The sequence below is a fragment of the Aythya marila genome (genome assembly GCF_965140915.1).
Source record: "Aythya marila genome assembly, chromosome: 1".
Lineage (NCBI taxonomy): Eukaryota > Metazoa > Chordata > Aves > Anseriformes > Anatidae > Aythya > Aythya marila.
The window spans coordinates 143,839,638-143,861,381 of record NC_139042.1 but is presented as its reverse complement, the minus strand read 5'-3'; the positions used below and the strand labels follow the sequence as shown (position 1 = coordinate 143,861,381).

Genomic DNA, 21,744 nt, shown 5'->3' with positions numbered 1-21,744 from the left:
CTTTCCCAGCCCTGTTTGTGCCTGGCTGAGCCTCTGAGGGTGAGCGAGCAAAATCCTCCTCTGGTGAAGCAAGGCAGGGGACTCCGGGCAGATACAGAAAGCAGCGCGGCCGTTTGCTCTCTGCCTGCAGGATGGGACTGCATCGTGTTCTCATCTAGCTCACAGGAAAGAAAGGTGACAGAGGGAAAATGGCTTGAGGCAACTCTATTTTATTATGCAAAACTCATCAAGCTGCCGGGCAGCCCTCTGTGGCACGTGCAGTTAACCCTGTCTTTGTTGTGTGAGCTTCCCTGGCCAGCAGACCTGAGCGCCGGCCTCACGGCGTTTGTGGCAGAACAGGCAGGGTCTCTGCCTCATGCTTCTGAGCATCATTTTCCTCCGGCCTAGGTTGCTTTTGTTTCCTAAATACTTACTTGCTTGTAATCTCAGCCTACAACACTGCTGTTAGGACTGTTATTTGTTACATCTGTTTTCTTTCTCTGATCAGGAGCTGCCAGCCCTGACTTTGCTTTGACCTCCTGGATGGAGTGAAGAGAAACAGCTTCGTGGCCAGGAGCAACTACACACTGAGGCAGTAGAGATATTGCTCACAAGGTGAGAAATTGAATAGTGCATGTCTGGAAAAGAAAGAAAAAAGCGAATGCTGGAAATTTGGCGTGTGCTTTGCTGCATACTTTGCACTCATCCAGTTTCTTTTGCTCCTGTATTATATAGACTCTGCTTTCGGGAAGATTCATAGGCAGGGTATGTTAAAGATGAAACACAGTCCTAGGGAATCTTAATGAAATCAAATCTTGTGCATTTTTCAGCAAGAACTATACTCAGAATTTTAGAAGGCAAAAATAACCAGTGTGGCTTTCTATTCCTTTCACTCTGACAATATTTTTAATGCTTTGTTGGTCAATTAGCTGTCTTGAGGTCCATGCCTTGGGCCAGCGCTATTGTTTTATTTGTACTGCAAATGCTTCTCAGCCCTGCGTGTTGTAAGCAGAACTTTGGAAATTGGTATAACCAGTGTGTTGTCTTCCAAAATCAGCAGATCAGCTGAATCAAAACTGGAGGGGTTCATCCTGCTGCATTCTTCCCAGATTCTGACCTCCCACACGTAAGATGAGGATGTTAACTTTGCAAGCAGTGCCTTCCAGCTGATCTGCTAGGATTCATTTCCCAGTTGTGTTCTCCATAGCAGTGTAACTAATAAAAAGCCAGGAGCCTTGAAATGTTTCAGTCTCGTTTCCGTGCTTGATTAACAAAACAGTTGATCATTCCATTCAATTGCCTGTCCTGTAGACAAAACCTAGATACAGTTTGCTGCAGAATATGTAGGGTTTTCTCTTTAAGGAAAAGGTCTACAGCTGGAAAGAGGAAAGAAAAATAGTCTGCTTAGCAGGGGAGGGTGTTCCTGTGGTGGTGTCTGCTTCCTTCCTTGATTAAGCATGGGAATGCTGGAGAAGAGCAATGATTCATAGGCAACAGGAAGAGAAGTGGGAAGAGAATTATGTGCTTGGGGGCTGCTGAGGAGAGCAGTGATGATATTTCCCTAGCGTCGCTAGATGTAGGAAGCTTTTGGACAAGCAAGTGATAGTGCTCATCCGTTAGGGCTGTGACTTTATGGCACAGGACCCTCTTTGCAACCCATGCCACAGTGGCCGCCTGTTCCCAGGTCACGCTCCCTTCCCGTGCTTCTCCCTCTCGGTGCCTTCCCTCTGCCCAGAGAAGAAACCGAGGGGCCGGCTGCTGAGCTGTTGGCTAGCGGTGGCTGACGTGCAGCAGGTCTCTGGAGGTTGCCTCTTTTGGTCCTCTCCTTCAGAGAAGCTGCAGGGATTATTCACTGCTAGTTCCTCTGTTCACTCCAGCAGGTGGCAGGACCATGGGTGACGCACAGAAGGGCCAGCTTCATCAGGGAAGTCCTGCGAGAGCTGAACTGCACCCGTTCCCCTCCAGAAGGCTCACAGGAGATACCCTGCAGGACGCTGATGAAAGACAAGGCTGCGAGCAGGAGCTGGAGACAGAAAACAAGGTGGAGCCCTCTTTTGGAAAGAGGCAGGGAATGGTAACTCCCTGTGTGATGGCAGTGTGGGAGTGTGAGGACGGTGGTGGCAGCCCCATCAGCAAGGTTATCCTTGCTGGGGACAAGCCAGACCCTGCTGTGTGTGGGAATGTTTGGATTCAGCAGGGGGGGGAGAAAACCTACGAGTGTCCCGAGTGTGGGAAGAGCTTCAGCCGGAGCTCATACCTCAGCCAGCACCAGAGGATCCACCTGACAGAGAAGCCCTTCAGCTGCTCCGAGTGTGGGAAGAGCTTCACCCGCAACTCGGACCTGGTCAAACACCAGCGGATCCACACCGGCGAGAAGCCCTACCAGTGCAACGAGTGTGAGAAGACCTTCAGCCAGAGGTCCAACGTGATCAGGCACCAGCGCACCCACACGGGAGAGAGGCACTACCAGTGCAACGAATGCGGGAAGAGCTTCAGCCAGAACTCCCATCTCATCGTCCACCAGAGGAGCCACAAGGGCGAGAAACCGTTTCATTGCCCCCGCTGTGAGAAGAGCTTCAGCGACCGCTCCTCCCTAATCATACACCGGAGGGTCCACACCGGAGAGAAGCCCCACAAGTGCCAGGAGTGCGGGAAGCGTTTCCGGGACAGCTCGGCCATCATTCGGCATCAGAGGATCCACACTGGAGAGAAACCCTACGAGTGCACCGAGTGCGGCAAAACCTTCCGCCAGAGCTCCTCGCTGGTCACCCACATGCGAACGCACACGGGCGAGAAACCCTACAAATGCCCCGTGTGCGGGAAGAGCTTCAGCCAGAGCTCGGCGCTCACCACGCATCGCCGCATCCACGGGGGAAAGGCCGTGCCCGTGTACCGCGGGGGCCTCTTGCCCAGCCCCTACCAGTGCGCCGAGTGCGGCAGGAGGTGCAGCGACCACCCCACTCTCGTCAAGCACCAGACCACGCACGCGGAGGAGCGGCCCTACATCTGCGTGGAGTGCGGGGACAGCTTCCGACGGAGCTCGGCGCTCAACGTCCACCTGAGGATCCACCGCGGGGAGAGACCCTACAAGTGCGAGGAATGCGGGAAAACCTTCCGGCATAGCTCGGCCCTCGGTGCGCACCTGAGGATCCACGCAGGAGCCAAGCCCTACGAGTGCGGTGAGTGTGGGAAGCGCTTCCGGAAAAGCTTGACGCTGAAAGTGCACCTGAAAATCCACGTGGCCAAGAAGCCTTATAAATGCACGCTGGGTCGGAGAACTCTCTCTGCCCGATCTCTTCTCCCGTAGGGCTGGAGCGGGAACCAAAATCAGTATTTGGTTGTGTCTGCGGGCACATGGACAGCGTGGGTGCTGAGAAACAGTGGGAAAAGACTGACTGGGGACTACCTGCAGCTCTACTATCTGGGCTGGGTGCCTAATCCCTGTGGTACAAAAACCACCAGGAGATTAGGAGGTCATGGAGCTAGTCGGAAGAGCTGCATATTGGTGATTTAGGACGAGTGCTGAGAGCCCGAGGAAGGGGGATCGAGTTCTGGGTAATTTGCTGACTATGAATACGTGGTAGAATACAAATGGAAGAATCAGGCTTTTAAAAGAACTTTTCTGCTAAATAAAAGATGAAAATTAAAAGTTCCACGCTGGCTCTGATTGAAAACTTTGGCTTGTTAGATGCTGCAGTAGTCTTAGAAACTTTCTTGTTTTCCATGGCTGTGGTAAGTTTACTCAGTGTTTGACAAGGCACTTTGAATTCTTGCAGTCTGAGACTTGGGACCTGAACCTCAGCCTGTTTGTCTTTGCTTCCTCTTTTCCCAATCTGACAACGAATTGCTACCTCCATGTGCAAAGTCTGGTTTGTACAACACCTGAGCAAAGCACAAGCGATGCGGCTGCTCCCAGAAAACGTGGCTGTGCAAACATTTCTTGTTGTAACACCGCCTGTTGCTGTCTCTGGCAGCTTCCCCAAAATGTGTCCTGTGGCTTGGTACATCTTCTGACTGGGGACAGCAACAAAACCTGGGCAAAAACGTGGCCTTACCTCATTTAACCAAAAAATAAGTATTCCTCCTAGATGTCTGAGCTGTATGCAGCAGACGTGATGGGTTCCTATCGGCAGTCCAGAGACTGTTTGCAATTTTAAAAGTTATTTTTATGCTGGAGAACTCTTTTACCTCCCTGTTTGTCAAGTATTGACACGTACAGCTCAGCGTTAACAGCGAGGAACCACCAGATTTACATTTAGCAGTACGTTAATGATTGTGCTTTCCACAAACCCGCTTTATATCTCCGTGTTTTATCACGGGGTGCGCGTTTCCCCCCTCACATAACCCCCCGGGTGCTCTTTCCGTGCCTACAGCTCTGCTTTTTCTGTCAGCGAGCGGCACCGAGCCCCCCACACCCATCCTGAGGGGCGACCCCTGGCAGCGGGCTGAGGAACCGGGACCCCCGGCACCGGCGGGGCCCCAGCACCACAGCCGGGCTCCGGGGGCCGGCCCTGAGGCGAAGCGAGGCGCTGAGGGCAGGGGGAGGGCTCGGGACCCGGCCCCGCCCGGCCGCCGCCATGGGCAGCGGGCGGCGCTGCGAGGCGGGAAGGCGGCGCCATGGAGGGCGCGCGGGCGGCCGTTGGCGCTGAGGCGCCGACCGTTGGCGCTGAGGCGGCGGCCGTTGGGGCGCCCCCGTCCCCGTTCCCGTTCCCCTACAGGCCGTACCCCATCCAGGAGCGGTTCATGGCCGCGCTGTACGCCGCGCTGCAGGCCGGGCAGGTCGGCATCTTCGAGAGCCCCACGGGCACGGTGAGAAGCGGGACGGGGAATGGGGGGGGAGTGGGGGGTGCTGGGAGCAGTCCCCAGCCGGGTGGTGCTTGGGGTGGCCGGGCTCTGTCCCCACACAAGTGTGAAGCCCGGGGTCCCGCTTCAGAGGTGGGCCAGCCCCGTCTGTGGTGCTGGTGCACCCTGCGCAGGTGCAGGGGAGAAGCAGGCACCACATAAAGTGGCACTGTGGGAGAACAGAGTGCCACATCTGTGTCTGCGCACACATGAGCTTGACCTGGTCCCACTCCAAAGCGGGTCTTCTCTGTGGTGTGTCAGGGATGGGGATGTATCAGGTGTGTGGCCCTGTCCCGTTTGTTTTCACCAGGGAAAGTCGCTGAGTCTCATCTGCGGGGCCCTCTCCTGGCTCAGAGACTTCGAGGAGAAGAAGAAGCAGGAGGAGGCACGGCTTCTGGCACTCGAGGACAAGGAGGAGAAGCAGCCTCTGGCTTCTGATGAGCCAGGACGGCCCGATAGCAAAGGCTCATCTGGGGAACCAGACTGGATTACGGCGTTTGTGCAGAAGAAAGAAGAACAGGACATGGTGAACAAGCTAAAGGTTAAGAAATGTTATGTGTAGAGGAAGGGGAAAACAGCAAGGTGTGAGAATCAGAATAGGAGATATCATGGGTGATGGCTGGAAAAGCAGATGATGCAAACCTGGCAGTCGTTGTCATTCACAACACTTCTTAACTTTTTCAGTTAAGAGGGATGAGGCATTCCTGTACAGGTTGCATAGGACAGGAAACTATGTTACTGTCAACACAATAACGTATAATAGGCATGCAAGGAGAAAAGGACCTACTGGCAATTATATTTCAGAGGTTTTTTTTTGTTTTGTTTTGTTTTGACTACTCCCAGGGAATAGGGAAGTAATTATACCTGGCTTTTAGGACTAAACACAATTCATCCTTCCCTCACTCTCCCTTTATTTCAGGAAGAGCAGATCAGGAGGAAAAAGCGAGAAGAACGTCTTGAGAAAATTCGCCATAATGTGCAGTTGAAATACGCAGCGAAGAGGAAGGTGAGTTGTCCTGCAGAGATTAGAAGTTTCTGCATAATCTCAAGTATTGTTCGTACTTGCTTACGCCTGTCATTTGACTCTAAATTTTCTGACCCATCTGTTTTGGAATCGGCCCTCTGAAATTTTTGGTTAGATTAGTTTTTTTAAGTACAGATGTGAAAAACACTTTGTGTGTAGAGAATTTCCTGAAAGCATTTGTGTGTAGGTAAAAAAGGGTGTTTTTTTTTTTTTTAAAAAAAAAAAAAGGTTTTGGTTTTTTTTTGGAAGCTCTTTGTTTTATGATTATCTGTAAGCACTGTACTTATGGAATAAAACCCATAGATCTTGGAATCAATTTAAGAGCATGGGAACAGAAGACCAAAAGAAAGGCAGATTAGACCTTGGTTGTACTTTGCTCACCACTAGGGAACAATTGGACTTGTTTACCTTCTGGACTATACAGCCATATTTTCTACAAAGTGTCCCTTTTCTACATGTAGGAAGTTGACAGATCTATTTGCCTGCCATTTAGATGGGTGAACTGGCCCCAGAACCCTTGACCCGAAGCTTTTTGATGGTGTGAGTTAAACTTCCCAGAAATCCCCACTTTGGGTCCCCAAAGAGACAGACTTATAAGGCAGCCAGGCTATTAGATTTTAGTGTGCTCCATCTCAAGTGCTGTGTTATGTTTTATTCAACTCCTGTCAAAAGGGTCCAGCAGAAATAGCAAAGGTTCCGAGGTGAACGGCAAATCAAAAACAAGTGGAACAAAGAACTTGTTTCCTTACAAGAGAATGAAAAGCATGGGAAATAATAAGCATGGTAAAAGGAAGAAAGCAAATTGGAGAAAAGTTATAGAGATCTGGAAGAGCAACTGATTCATCTACTCTGTAGTACTTGTAAACTGCCTTTCTTCATAATGCCAGAGTAAATGCTCATTAAAGTTGGAAGGTACAGATGGAAGGAACTTTTCTTTATCAGAACAGAAAACCAATAAGAAAACTGTTCTTCAACATTGTAATAGAATTTCTTTGGAGGGATAGGGCTGTTAGAGAATAAGAACCACATAACAGGGGAAGAAAAAAAAGCAGAGAAAAATCTTGGGCTTTGTATTCAAAACAATTACTGAGTTCATCTTAGTCTTGAGATAACTGTGGAGGTATTATTTGATTATATCGTTATACATTTGCTGGGTTGCTTTTGTTTTGCACACTATTTTTTCTGAGGCAGTCATTTTTATGGACCAATTGAAGTGACTGATGTGGGATTACACGGATGTTGTCACTTCAAGTTTTAGGTGGTGTTTAGAAGGCCTTTTGCCTAGAAGGTTTTTATGTTTCCCTTTCATGTGTGTCTGTGTGGTTAAATCTTTGTCTGTTGCTGCCATCTGCGTTGTGCAGGGCTGGATCATTTTAGACACCAGTGGTGCATTTGCTTGTCCTGCTGAGGATGTACCCAGCAAGCCATTCTCTGCGCTACGTGGCGTAAAGTGGTGCGAGTGCCACTTCACTGTGTGAGAAATAACGTGCTCATGTGCTCGCTTCAGAGATCTGAGGAGGATGAGACGAAGCGCCTTCTTCAGCTCAGCAAGGAGGCTCTTTTGGAGGGAGCGGGAGCAGAGGTTCTGGAGCAGCTGGATCACAACGAGGAGGAGCTGATCCTTGCTGAGTATGAGAGTGACGAGGAAAAGAAAGCGGCATCTGGGTAAGGACAAAGACTGAGGGGGTTCCAGTCATGCTCTCAGTCATATGGTCTGAATTCTGATATTTTGGTAGACCTGTGCAGAGCCAGGAGTTGGACTCAGTCCTTGTGGGTCCCTTCCAACTTGGGATATTGGGTGATTCTATGTCAAGGAAATGTCTTCTCTATCATTTTAGGATTGCCTTAGTTAAAGGGATTTTGGCTGTGATTGCTTTCTTGGGATTTCTCTGGGATTCTTTGGGTGTTTATCATGCTGGGTATAAAGGTGGCCTCTCTGTTGTGAAGATCTGGAGTTTCTCCCCCATTCAAGCTGGGGTAGCACTTGTTCTGGAGGGTTTGGTTTTTACATGGTTGGGGATTTTTTTTGTTTGCTTGTTTGAGGCTGATCACAGGAACTTAGAGTGTCTTCCAAGAAAGTTCATCTTTCTCAAAATGTGGGGCAATTTCCTGTCTTTATCCATGCCTGGTTCCCAGAGAATGCCTCTGGATGCTGGGTAAATGACTCGAGTTCCTTGCATTAGAAAAGCAAAATGCCCCTCAGGGCAGCAGAGGAAGCTACCAGTCCTGCTGGTTAGCAGTAGCATCTTTTGATACTCTATGGGAAGAGATGGTCACATTCCAAAAGGCTGGAGCTTCAGCATGAAAACCAGGGCACGCTTTTCTCTATCACACATTTGTTTCTTTTGCTTTATGCAGAAAGCCAGAAGCCATACTTTGGTAATAAAAGTCAAATACATCTAAAATACAAATTTACTAATTAGTATGTAGACAGATCCTCCTGCCTTAAAATTGCAAAGCATTTAAGCTACATATAAATGAAGTAGTTATTAAGCATTAAACTGCTATTGCCTTTGAGGAATTGTATAGCAGTTTCTTCCTGAAACTTTTCTTTATGCAACAGCTTGAGGGTGGTAAATTGTCTCTAAGGGGAATGTTTTACAAAAATAAATAAATAAGCACACCGAAGAATAGTATAGCACTGATTAGCTTATGCCTGGGGCTTAGAAGCACCAGATTTAAAAGAAAAAAAAAAAGCTTCTTGAAGCTGCTAAAGTCACAGCCCTACAGACGTATTTCTTTTAAAGAGCAAGGCTTGACTCGATTGTGCACACTCACACTTAAACTATTCGATGCGTCTAAGTCAATTTTTCTTTCACTGAGAAAAAAACTAAGTCAATTTTTCTTTTACTTCCTAATGATACAAGCACCTCTCTTGAGACTGCTGTCTTGTGGTAGAGCATCACTGATTGTAACTTGTTCTGTTCTTAGGCTGGAGGAAGATGATGATGATGATTTGGAAGAAGAGCATGTGACGAAGGTGAGAGGAGGACACCTCACAGAACAGTGTAGCAGAGTTATGGCTTCTTTGCACCCAGCAATGCAGTACAGAGGGATTTGGGAAGTGGCATCCAGTAACTGCCGAGTTTGTCGATAATAGCAACCAGTTCTGCTGCTCTCATCTCCTTCTGGACTGTGCCGGTTGCCTAAGCAGTTTGCTCTGCTAACGTTGCTGAAATTTTGTTGTGGCTTGCTCTAAAGACACGCTGCAAGAAACGTTTTTTCATTACTCTTCATTACTCTTTTATTACTCTTCAATGGTGAGTCCCTGTTATTATAAGGGCCTTGGAAAATTCAGTGGAAATTAAGGACAAAAGCACGAAGGTAGGGCTTTGGCCTTGACAGTAGCAAGGTGATGGACGCTCAAGCATGTGCCTTCCCTTGTGTTTTGAAGTCTTGAGCAGTATTAACATCGTTGACGTGCTTGGCTGCTTCCTTGCAGGATTGGTTGTAGATAGGAGGTTGGTTTCCATGTTCTCATCTTCACTTTGTTCTTCCTCACTGTAGATTTACTACTGCAGCCGCACACACTCCCAGCTGTCGCAGTTTGTGCATGAAGTGCAAAAAAGTCCTTTTGGCAAAGACACGCGTCTGGTCTCTTTGGGATCCAGGCAGGTATGTGGTATGTTCACAAAAGGATCCGGGTGTGTGTTAATTTAGTATAAAGGGCTTTGCGAAGAGCTGTGTGGATGTGACACCTCAGAAGGTATCTTGGGGACTGACAGGATCTTCCCCTGGAAAAACTAAAGTAGTTATGGGTCAGATCTGCGTGGGGTACGTTTTTTGTGAGCTGTTTGGCTATTTACCCTTTGATGCAAATGCAAAAGCCTGTCTTCCCTCTTCTGATGCGGGAGATTGCAGATGCCTGAGTCACTGAGAAGGCACCCTTCTTGCTATTAATTCTGCTAGCATCTTTTTAGGAACTGTTGTGTAGCAGCGAGCCATCTGAGGGCACCTTTTCTTGTTTTTTCTCCTTACTAAGTTCTTAGGGGTTTTGAGCATATTTGTATCAGCTAGCGCACACAATGTCTGACTTTTCTATTTTGGATTCTGGCCTATGATTGCTTTGAAGAAGCTTTTACAGAAGCTTCTTTTACAGCTGTTTTACAGTGAAGGGTGCACACTGTTCTTAATGGCCATCTCGTGCTTCTCTTTGCATGCCGAAGAACCTGTGTGTGAATGAGGAGGTGCGCCGCTTGGGGGCTCTCCAGCTCATCAATGACCGCTGCACGGAGATGCAAAAGAACAAACATGGTAAGAACACTTCCAGCCTGGGGAGGCAACGGCTGACAAAGCTGCTGTGAGAGTCTGCAGAGAGGCTCTCTGCCAATCAATTCTAGCAAGAGAGTTTCCTCTCCTTACTGCTTTTACTTCTCTCGTCCTCTGGGTTAGGATGCTGAGGTCTGTATTTTCTGAGTGTCTTAACGTTGGTCAGGACTCGTGCATGGGAGCACGCTTGTTCTAACTTGATGTGACTAAGTCTAAGCAGCAAGAGCAGCATCCACTAGGGGATGGAAATGTCTCTGCTGAATACTCTTTAAATAGATGATGGGTCAAAAATACTCAGGACAAAGCCTGCTTTAAAGTCCAGGAGGAAGTGCTATAAGGGTGCAGAGGAGTGGTTTAAGACTATATGAGTGTGTTGCTCATGTCTTTCTTTTGATTTCTGCTGTCAGAAAAGAAGTCTGGTGAAGAGACGGAAGGGAAGAAGAGACGTGTGAGTCGTGCTACGTGCCCGTTTTATTCCTATGAACAAATGCAGTTTCTCCGTGATGAAGTTCTGGTGGAAGTGAAGGATATCGAGCAGCTGGTGGCTTTGGGGAGGGAGACCAAAGCCTGCCCGTATTATGGGAGTCGATACGCCATTCCTGCTGCTCAGGTAAGGTCTGCATGCTGCTTAGGGGTCTCTAACAATAAATAAACCCATTACTTGCTCCTGCCAGTAGTGTGCCGCACAATGTTTCAGCAGTTTGTAAATAGGCAGTTTGTAAACAGCTTTTGCTGAGCAGTTGGTGCGTGCTCTGCGTTTGTAAGGCTGAGCTGGAACCAGGGTGATGTGTGCTTCTCCTGCAGCTGGTGGTGCTGCCCTACCAGATGCTCTTGCATGAGGCGACCAGGAGCGCTGCTGGGATCAAACTGAAGGACCAGGTTGTGATCATTGACGAGGCCCACAACCTCATAGACACCATCACCTGTATCCACAGCGCGGAGGTCAGCGGTTCTCAGGTGAGTCACGGGTGGCCCTTTAACCACGAATGAGCTCTCCATCCAGCAGAGCGCCCTTTCTCCTCTAACACCAGCTCCACTTTTTGTTCTTGTAGCTGTGCTGTGCCCACTCCCAGCTGCAGCAGTACATGGAGCGATACAGGTGAGGATCTCGGAGGAGCACGGCCGAGCGGTGGCAGGCAGCGTGGATGCCGTGGCTTGTCTCATGTCTGCAGGGCCTCTCTTGCTTTTTTCCCAGCAGAAGGCTATTTGCATTAATCCTTCTGCAGATGAAAAGCCACTTGCTTCATTATCTCTGTCTGGAACCCGTCTAAGTCAGACTCCTGGGGCTGGTATTAAGCAGTGAGAAGGGGGTACCCTGAGGATTCTGCCTTTTCCTTCTACTCTGTTTCTTTCCCAATCTCTCTCTCTAATCGTTCCTGCTTTGTGAGGCAGAGTTTCAAAAGCTCCAGCCTTTTATCTCTCTCCTGTACCTTAACCTCTCATGTGCTGCCTGGCATCGCGGCCGAGGCAGTGAGCTCTGAGGAGGAGGAAGCTGGATGTTTTTTTTTGATGCTGGCCCAGATCTAGGATCTTGTCATCCCTGCAGTGCTCAATTATTGTGCTCAGTGCTAATAACTGAATTGGCGCAGCGTTATCGCAAGAGGGACTTGGGGCATCACTGCCATCGTAATAAACAAGCTGTAATTAGTGTGTGAGCAGAAGGGCGGCTGTAGGAACAGTGAAGTGCCTGGGCTGCAGGGGTGAGTGCTCTGGGGTGATCTGGGGTAGGTTATTCAGGGGTGTATGCCCTGTTACAAACAGGGAACGTGAGCAAAATGTTGTCTTCTGCTAGGGCGTAGCTGGTGACTTGTTCAAGGTTATCGGGAAGCCTGTGTGAGAGCTGGAAGTAGATGAAAGCACCTCACAGCCAACTTTGCTTTCCAGCAGCTTCTACACACTTCCCTAATGTATAGATCTCTGCTGCTGCTGTCTGTGTTTTTGCCTCCCCCAAATTAAGGGGAGTTCAGGTGCTTGTCTCTGCAGCTTGGGAAGCTGTGTGAGTTAGTTCCTGAAGATGTTTTGGGGCCTAATTCCTGCCTATTTTTTTTTTCCTAGGAAACGTTTGAAGGCAAAGAACCTGATGTACATTAAGCAGATCCTGTATTTGCTGGAGCAGTTTGTAGCCATGCTGGGAGGTAAGCAAGCCGTTCCTCCCCCTGTGGGTGCTTGTGGACTGGGAGCACTGTCCCATCGCCCTCCTCACAGGCTGCGGGGAGGGTTGCTCAGGTTAGGTGTGGGCACCAGTTAGGTTATTTCTGTCTGATTTGTAAGATGGGGATGGGGACCGGTGTCTGCCCGAACCCCTCTCCTTTCTGATCAGCTGAGGAGCAGCAGGTGATGCCAGAAGTGGGTAGCAGCAGTTCCCCTCTCTTTCTGTGGGATTCTCAGATCTGATTTGAGTGGGAAGGCAATAGGGTCCGAAGTGAGGAGTATGGCAGATGTGTGACAGTGATCAGCACAGCACAAACACGGCTCAGAGTGATTCTGTGTCATCTGGTGGCAAGACCTCTCTCTGTGGCAGGCGTACCTCTGCAGAATGAGTTCTTTTTTTTTCTCCTTTCCTCCAATGCCTTTTTTTTTGCTAGATATCAGTGTGCCGTGAGGAGAACCTGTCATTAAGTTCCCAAAGAACTTTCTCCTTGCCCAGGGAAAAGGCAGGTCTGTGGTGCAGGGCCCTGTAGGCGCTCCCTGCCCTTCTCTCAGCTGCGCGCTTCTCTTCCCCCCTGCTCCTGAGGGTCTCCTCTTCCCCACGTGTGGCCACGTGTGGCTGAGCGCTTTCATTAGACACTGCAGCCTGTGCACAGCTTCCTGATTGAGGCTGCCAAGTGAGATGTGAGGTGGGTGTTAAACACTAGGCCAGGCAGCGCAGCGAGCAGCAGTAATTAATACGGCTCTCAGGGTCTGTGTGGAGCTGTCCTGGGGTTTTCCCCTCTTCCCGATCACCTGCCAGCTCCCCAGCGCTGCAGTGAGGAGGGCTGAGGGATGCTCTGCAGTCCCTGTCCCCTCAGCGTTGCAGCACGGGGACTGCATGGTGTGTGAGCATTTGCATGCACCCACCCTACCTGCTGCCTCTTGCTTCAGCAGGAATGTAGGTGGTGTTCCTCAGGATGCAGCAGCACACTTGTCCTACACTGTAGGGCTATCCTACAGGGGAAAGACAAAGCAAGCGAGAGCTGTTGTTTTCTCTGGTACCTTTTCCAGATGTCAAGTTGATTCTTGTTTTGTCTTTTTTCTTTTTTTTTCCTAGTGCTGTGCCCCTTTCAGCTCAGTTGTTAGTCTCTTGCTTAATTGTAAGACAGACCCACTGTAATGGTTTCGTGTTTTACAGGAAATGTGAACCAAAATCCCAGTTGCCAGGCAGTTTCCCAAACAGGTAAGACTGGAGTGAACGCCATCAGTCAGGGACTTGGATGTGGGCAGCGAGGGGCTGCAGGCTCAGCAGCTAATATATTTATTTTTTCCCTTTCACCCTTTTCTTTTAGGGACAGTGCTAAAATCCATCAATGACTTCCTATTTCAGAGCCAGATTGATAATATCAACCTCTTCAAGGTAGTGCAAACGTTGTCTTCTGTAGGGCATAAAGTGACTTGGTCAAGGTTATCGGGAAGCCTGTGTGAGAGCTGGAAGTAGAGTCAGGTGCCACATGGCAGGACCTGCTCTCTGAAATGGTGTCTAGGGGGGAGCTCGCACAAAGAACTGCGCGCCCTTCCCCAGGAGCGCAGCAAAACCAGCTGCTGGACAAGGCTCGAGGACAGCGGGATGGGAGAGGGTTGGAAAATGAACGATGCCAGTACATCTTCCTGTCTTCCTCCGACAGGTTCAGCGTTACTGTGAGAGGAGCCTCATCAGCAGGAAGGTACTGCCCTCTGGCTTCATGGCCCACGGCCTTCAAATGCTGTTGCACACGCTGTGTTTGAAGGAGAAGACGCAGCAGCCTGTTTTTGTCTTGTCTGATTGCTGCTGTTGGTGGTCTTAGTCTTTCTGGCCTTTGCTTGGCAGCTTTTCGGGTTTGTGGAGCGATACGGCAATCCTGCCACAGCTGTGAGGACAAACAAGGAGAACCAGAAGGTGGCTGGCTTGCAGAACTTCCTGCAGACCCTCCAGCAGGGATCCGATAAAGAGGGTGAGTTCAGACATCCTCCACTTGTGCGATTGTGGACAAAGGGAGGATGTGGGACCTGCATCTGCGTGGGGAAGGGGAGAGGCAGAACTGAAGGGTGAGATGCTGCCCAAGCCGTACTGCACAGGTGTTTTTTAATGGATCTGAGTAGATGGCTTAGGCAAATGGTGCCAGCTAGGAAAGCCAGGTGTTTGTTGCATTTTTTTCCTTAGCAATGAGATGGAACATGGGTATCGTGTTCCTGGAGAAAGGACCCATCTGTATTTAGCGCTCAGGTCCTATCTTCAGAAACGTAGCCTAAGCTGCCTGCCTCTCCTTCTCCCTCCTGGCCAGCCCGGACTCTCCAGAGCCCTCCTGTGGAGCCTGAGAACGAGCAGCTCCGAGCGGCCTCCCCGCTGATGCAGATCGAAGGATTTCTCTCGGCCCTCACAAATGCAAACGAAGACGGCCGAGTCATTCTCAACAGGCAAGGTAGGGCACGGGGGCAGTGACATGGCTTGCGAGCAGGATGCTTCACGGGCAGCAAGGGAGGCTGGGGTTGCCCTACCAGAGGGTATCTGTGCAGTCCATGATTCAGGCTGGCAGGCTCAGTCTGCGAGAGGACTCTCGTGAACCCAACAGAATTCCTAACAAGGGCACTGGGGCTAGGATAGCAGCACCTTGTTTTGAGAGCTGGGGATCTGCCAGACTGCCCAGGGCAGGAGGAGGGAGAATCTCTCACATCCATGTTTGTCACAGATAATTTCCAATCCCATTTCTCTCTCTCTTTTTTTTTTTTTTTTTTCCTTTCCCCAGGCACTGTTGGTCAGAGCAGCCTCAAATTCCTCTTGCTGAATCCAGCTGTCCACTTTGCCAAGGTGGTGAAAGAATGCCGAGCTGTAATCATTGCTGGGGGCACCATGCAGCCGGTGAGGGAATTGGGATGCTGGGCTGGGCTCTCGGGACATCTCTGGCACTATCTACAGGCAGGCATGGAAAAATAAGAGCTTGGCTCCACTGGGACATGCTCTTCTCACCTCCTGTGGTGTGTGTGGGAAGCGCTCTCCCACCTCCACTTTTATCTCCTTGTTGCAGGCTCCCTGTACAGGTGTCATGCTTTGGTTATGCAAAATGCTGTAGGTGCAGGGGCAGGATTGCCCTTGTTAACCTTTCGTGTCCTCAAGACAACAACAGGCTGAGCTCATGGTAGGCTGGAGCTAGCATGGGTAGCGGTCAGTGGACATTGTAAAGCCAGCTGGCCTTCTAAAGGGATAGGGATCCTCCTGTGGGGATCCTTAAAAAAAAAAAAAAAAAAAAAAAAGCCCATAGGGGTTTTACAGAAAAATCAGGACTTAAGTATTTTTATGGTGGCAGGATCCATCTCTTCAGCTTCACATCCTGACCCCATTGCTTTTGAATACAGTTCCAGAGAGACTGTTTGTACTGCGCAGGCACAGGGGTGTGTCAGACATCTCGGTTATACTTACACAGTTCCTCTATTCCTGTTTCTGGGCAGGAATGTCCTGGCATCTCCTCTTTGCTGTTGAGGAGACCCTGTCTGAGAAAATTATCGAGATTTTTCTCCCAAAGGGAGGGAAGAAGGGTGCAAAGCACAGGGCCTTGGTGAGGCAGTGGCCTCCTTTTTTGGAAGGCCCCCATTCCAACTTTGAACCCTTCAGACTGCACCTCGGAGAGAGGATGTTGCTGCAGTGCAAGGTGTGGTCTGTGCAGTGCATGGGAGTCCTGGTGATATTTTTTTGCACCTGGAGAAGTCTGCAGTTGGAGCTCTGCACACCTCCCACCCCTTGCATGCTCAGCACTCCCGTGGCCTGATTGATGTCCTCATCGTGGAGGAAGCCCACCTCCTCCGCCTGTCTCCGCACTGAGCTCAGCTCTCCCTCCGTGCTGGTGCTGAAGGAGCGGCGCTGCTGCAGCGCCTCCTGGGGCCTGACCTCTCTCTGCCTCGCCCTCCGCAGGTGGCTGATTTCCGCGAGCAGCTGCTGTCCTGTGCCGGCGTGGACCTCGCGCGAGTCGTGGAGTTCTCCTGCGGTGAGTGTGCTGCGGGAGCAGGGTGGGGCGACGATCCAGCTGCCTGGCATCCTTCTGGGAACTCACGGCCACAAAAGGGTGCTTGGGTCTTCCCCCGCGGGACTCCCCCAGTGCCCTGGGCAGAGGCAGCAGGCCGCGTGCCTTGCTGTCTTCCCAGGGCTTAGGGACAGGAGGCTGGAGCAGCAGGGGGACTCGTATGCTTCGGCTTGTCGAGGCAAACGTGTGCCTGCAGCAGTACGCACAGGTGCTGCTGTCCAGCCAGCAGTGTCTGCACACAGCAGGCGCGCTGACACTCTGCTTGGTCTGGTCTCCAGGACACGTGATCCCTCCCGAAAACATCTTGCCTATAATCCTCTGCAGCGGGCCCTCCAACCAGCAGCTGGAGTTCACCTACCAGACCAGAGACCTGCCCCAGATGGTCAGTGCCGCCTTGCTTCCCTTCCTCCCTCTCTTTGTTGCTTCGCTTGCCTGTGTTTCACAGGACGCTGTGCTCTGACAGGTGGGAGGGGAAATGCACGGGGCTTGGGGCAGGTCTGTTGCGAAGCAATTGGGAGAGAGGAATGTGGTTTCTTCCCTTCCTTTGGTCAGCCAGCACCAGGTAACTGCTGCTCAGCCCCCACCAGCTGTGCTAGTGTGGCAATTCCCACCCACTGGGACAGACCCTCCCTTCCCTTACCCTGCTCCACAGTGGTAATGGAAACTTGGGGTTAGTGAACAGCTTTTTGGTGATTCCCCACTCTCCCAGACAGCGTGGAGCTTGCATATTCCCCCCGTTTTTCCTCCCCCGGGGTATATCACAGGAGAGGTGTGATCTGGGATCGGCACAGAACTGGAGCGGCATTCGCTGAGCTCCTGTCAGCAGCAAGCTGCTCTCCTCTCTCTGGCAGATGGATGAGACGGGCCGAATCCTTTGCAACCTGTGCAACGTGGTCCCGGGGGGCGTGGTGTGCTTCTTCCCCTCCTACGACTACGAGAAGCAGGTGCACACGCACTGGGAGAAGACGGGGCTGCTCACCCGCCTGGCAGCGAAGAAGAAGGTAATTGTGCAGCCAGGGGCACTCGCTGCTCTAAATGGCAGCTTCCAAAGTCAAACAATTATCCGTGCATTACCGGCCTCTCGCGCTGAGTTGCTCTCATACTCTGCACAGCGGAGCAGAGCGGATGTTTATCTAGCCAATCCCTCTAGTAATGAATAAATGATTCTTCCTGGGCGGCCGATCGCTGAGCCGGGATCTGAATTAGATTAAATGCAGCTATAGGTTCTTTAAGTGCACCGTCTGTGCGGGGGCCGTGGAGGGAGACAGTCCGCGCTTTCTGCAGCCAGCAAGCCAGTCCCCTGGTAGCCGAGGGGCTGTTCAGGTTGAGCTCTTTGGGGGAATTTGCCTTTCCCAGGCTGAGCTGTGAGTCCCTTGAACGCGGACCAGCACTACTAAGGGGTGAACAGCATCGTACTAGCCTGAAATTTGTAAGACAGATGTCAGTATTTTTCTGGTAGAAGTGCAGAGTTGGAAACTGAAAGGCTAGCCGTGGTGACTCCTGCTGAAAGAGTAATGAGCAACATTAAACAGGGAACATTAAGTGGGGAGATCACTGCAAATAGGAAAGCTTTGCAGTGACTGCCATGGGTACTGGAAGGTTGGGTAGTGAAGTTCAGGCAGTCTGACCCTCTCGGGGGGTGAGGTGGGGGTCTTGGATTATGTACCAAGGGAAAAAAGAGACCCACAGCTATCTCGGCTGTGATTTTCTCTTTTACCAGAAGCCAAAGCACGAACCAGCAGAGCACAGTCCCAGGTATTTCAAAGCCGTGGCCCACTCTGGCCTGTGGCTCTCTGCCTGGAGGTTTTTGGGGCAGAAGCCCCGTGCTTCAGCCTCCCCGTGCTTGTGGCGCTTTTGTTCAGCGTGCCTTTCTGGGGTGTTCTGTCAGGGTCCTCGTGCTCTGCCCAGTACCTCCAAGGCTTCTGCCACGACCACGCAGCCTGCTCTGCCTTTCAGCTCTGATTTCTTCTTGTTTGGCCTTTGCAGTTTCCAGCATATTGGATATGCGTTAGCAAAGCAATTCGGTAGCAGCGCACCGAGTGTGACTCTCAGCTGCATACACGCGAGATCATATCATAGAAGAGGAAGGTTAAAGTCTTTCCTGAGGTGGCTGTGGTGAGATCACACTGAGATTTTATATAAATTGCACAGGAAAATTAATTTAAATCAGAGGATTGAATAGTTACTGTTCGATAAATTAAATACTTTTGGAATATATTTGTAATTGCCAGTTACTTGTCCACTGAAAGACTGATTCTGGCTGGTAAAATCTGACAGTAGCTCTTGCTAACCAAGAGGAAACATGTCCTTTAGGTTCTTCACTGTCACAGAAAAGACAGATACTGCACTTCTGGTTTACTAGAAAAACAACTTATGATTTAGGCCAAGGTGCAGCACCTATCAAGACACAGCTCAGTTCACTGCAGGGGCCTTCAGTAACTTGTTACTTTAAAATTCCAAGATTTTGCATCTGGCGGGTGTGCTCGTCCTGCTGTGCCTTTATGTGCAGGTGGAAGAGGGGCACACGTTTTTCTGCCTTTCAGCTCGCAGACGACTTCCAGCTTCCTGCAGCATTAGGCAAAGCTGCCTAAGCTGGAGGGGACCGTTAGAAAGGAGCAGCTGCTGCTCCCTTCAGCACCCAGCTGTGAAGTGCTGGAGTAGGCACGCAGCGCTTTTCCAGGGTGGAGGGGAAAGGTGCTGGTGGTTTTTTTCTCCCTGATCTTAGTTCCATGCGCTCTGTAATAGCATCAGAGTGAAACACTTTGTTTAATTTGAACTGTCTGCTGCCTGCTGCTGCCACTGATGCACTGTGCCTGTGACAGATCTTCCAGGAGCCCAAGAAGGCCAACCAGGTGGAGCAGGTGCTGGCGGAGTATGCCAAGTGCATAAAGGTGAGCAGAGCTGATGGTGGGGGGAGCTTGACACCCATCTGCAGACGGGAGTGTTGCTAGAGGGGACGCCGCAGCTTCTAACACGGCCAGAGGGCGCCAGCCCAGGTGTGTTTCTGAACCCTCCTGGTCTGAGGTGCCGGTCCCTCTCCTGCAGCGCTGCAGCCAGTCCGCAGGCCAGATGACAGGAGCCCTGCTGCTTTCCGTAGTGGGAGGCAAAATGAGCGAAGGGATCAACTTCTCTGACGACCTGGGAAGGTAAGGTGGCTGCTGCTTTGTGGGTAAGCGCCTGGTTTGTAGCACAGTGCCTCCAACAGGATGGACACATCAGTGCTTGTGTAGCTAGAAAATTGGGGAGATCACATGGCTTGGGCTGACGCATAAGCCAGTGAGAGGGGAAGGCTGCTGGGTGGTATGAAACTCACCTCTGGGGCACACTTCTCAGGCAAGTAATGCAGCGAGGCTTGCTGTGCTGGGTAATTCCTTGTTCTGGCTCCCTGATTCCCGCTGCAGCGTTTGGTTCAGAATGTGCTTGTCAGGCTGCTGTGCTTTACTGCCGCCCTCGGTTTGCAGGGCTGGCTGTCTCTCAGGGGTGCAGTGACCTCTAATTTATCAGTCTATTGGCAAAGTGCTCCAGGATGAGACACTAAGAGTAATGCAGCCCTCCCTTGCCCCTTGCAGGTGTGTGATTATGGTGGGAATGCCTTACCCCAACATTAAATCTCCAGAGCTTCAAGAGAAAATGACTTGGCTTGACAAAACAATGGTAACAGAGACACTTAACGCCTCTGCTTCTTTCACTTCTGATTTCTAGTACATACGTCCTTCCTGGCACGCGAGTCCCAGGGCTGCCTTCAAAGACTTTCTTTTCTTTGAGCTTGCCCTTGTTGCCCAGACCATGGCACTGAGAGCACAGCCTTCTGCGTGCTGCTCGTGTACAGAAAGCCTTACGCACAGGTGAAGAGGTCAGTGGTGGGAAGTGAGTTCCAGAGGAGGTGGCGGGGTGTAGGAGGTGCGTGCCAGGATCCCTTCTCCTCTTGGCTTACTTGTTCTTGCTCGCTGCCCACTGGAGATGCTGCTCCTGGGCAGCTGGGGACAAGTGCTCTGCTTTCAAGGCAGCTTTAGGCCGGCTCTCAGTGACTGCTCAAAATACTTCTTGAACTGCAGCCTTTCTTCTGTCCCTCCTTCCTCTCAGCTTGGGGTCTGCTCGGATACCCACCCACTCACTCTGCAGGGATAAAAAGTATTTACTTACCTCGCTTTTTCACTGAGACTCCCTAGTTTGATTAACAGCTGCCTTGTGTTAACCTGTTTCTCCTTTCCAGCCAAGAGCTGCTGGCCCTGCACCTAGCAGAGCGCTGATTGAAAACCTGTGCATGAAGGCCGTAAACCAGTCAATAGGTAATTTGTTCTGCCTCGGACAGGCTGGGGGATACAAAATGTGACTGCACTGAAATAGCAGGGCAGGAAGAGGGAAGCAGGACTGATCCTGCTGATTACAGCTGATGCAAACAGGAGCGTAATTGCCTGAGAGCAGACAGCCAAGTGCCCCACTTTAATGCTGTTGCACGTTCTGTGCAGGAAGAGCCATTCGCCATCAGAAGGACTTCGCGAGCATCCTGCTGCTGGACCACCGGTACGCCCGCCCTGCCATCTTCAACAAGCTGCCGCAGTGGATCAGGGAGAGAACCCAGGTCAAACCTGCCTTTGGAGCAGCTTTTGCGGAGTTGAGAAAGGTCAGCACATTTTCCTATGCATGGTTGTGGAAACTGCCCCGCTGTACTCATTTGTACTTCTTGCAAACCTCCTTTGGTTTGGCCCTTCAGAGCTAAGGTCAGGGATAAACTCTCTGGCTTCATGTGTTCCTAGTTCCATCGAGGGAAATCGGATGCTTTGTGATGCAGACAGAGAAGGGGCTGCAGGTCAACTCTGTGATGCGCGCCTTTTGAAGAGCGCCCGAAGCAACGCAGGTTCCTGCCTTTCTGTTTGAAGTAGTTTGGGAGTCTCCTCTGTGGATGTTCGTTGTTCTTCGTTGTTCTGTATGAGCGCCTGGTCTTTACCGCCACAACCAGGAGGGAAACTGGTGGTAGGACTGAGGCTGGGGAAGGTAACAGGAGGCTCCTAGTTGTTTACAGATGTTTAGGATTTATTTAAATTGATTAAATATTTTTAACCCACTTAAGTATGGGGATTATGGTTATTTTGATCAAACAACTTTCTGTGGAAAATGGTGAATTTTCTTTTTGGTGCAACTTTCTTGGGGCTCTTTCCTGTCATGGGTCTGTGCTGGTGGGCACCGATAACAACAGGGATGGCTGTGTAACCCTACAGCTGTGTAATCCCACAGCCAGTCTCAGCTCTTTCTGTCACCAACTCTGTTCCAAGGAGCTGTTTTGCCTCCTTGCCACTTCCAGCAATTGGCTGCTACCTCTCAAGGCTCTTCACAGAGAAGAAAGCACTTAGAACTAGACGCAGAGCTGGTCCCTGCTCCCTCTATGTTAATTGGCCCCACCAGGGAGAACAGAGCTGCTGCTGAGAACCTCCTGACTGAGGCTCC

General features: G+C 50.7%; 1 protein-coding gene across 1 annotated transcript; it reads left to right on the top strand.

Annotated features, from left to right (window-relative positions):
* The first annotated feature begins 4,672 nt into the window (after nucleotides 1–4,672).
* DDX11 (DEAD/H-box helicase 11) lies at nucleotides 4,673–21,743 on the top strand. Its single transcript, XM_082781087.1, has 26 exons — nucleotides 4,673–4,788; nucleotides 5,132–5,362; nucleotides 5,741–5,827; nucleotides 7,353–7,510; nucleotides 8,777–8,825; nucleotides 9,353–9,460; nucleotides 10,012–10,099; nucleotides 10,522–10,724; nucleotides 10,919–11,071; nucleotides 11,167–11,213; nucleotides 12,170–12,249; nucleotides 13,443–13,487; nucleotides 13,597–13,664; nucleotides 13,933–13,971; nucleotides 14,115–14,238; nucleotides 14,569–14,706; nucleotides 15,031–15,143; nucleotides 16,191–16,263; nucleotides 16,578–16,681; nucleotides 17,151–17,300; nucleotides 19,122–19,190; nucleotides 19,345–19,445; nucleotides 19,869–19,953; nucleotides 20,513–20,588; nucleotides 20,769–20,923; nucleotides 21,057–21,743. The coding sequence occupies exons 1-26, from the start codon at nucleotides 4,723–4,725 to the stop codon at nucleotides 21,084–21,086; spliced, it is 2,640 nt and encodes an 879-aa protein (XP_082637213.1). The 5' UTR covers nucleotides 4,673–4,722; the 3' UTR covers nucleotides 21,087–21,743.
* Nucleotide 21,744: the final 1 nt, after the last annotated feature.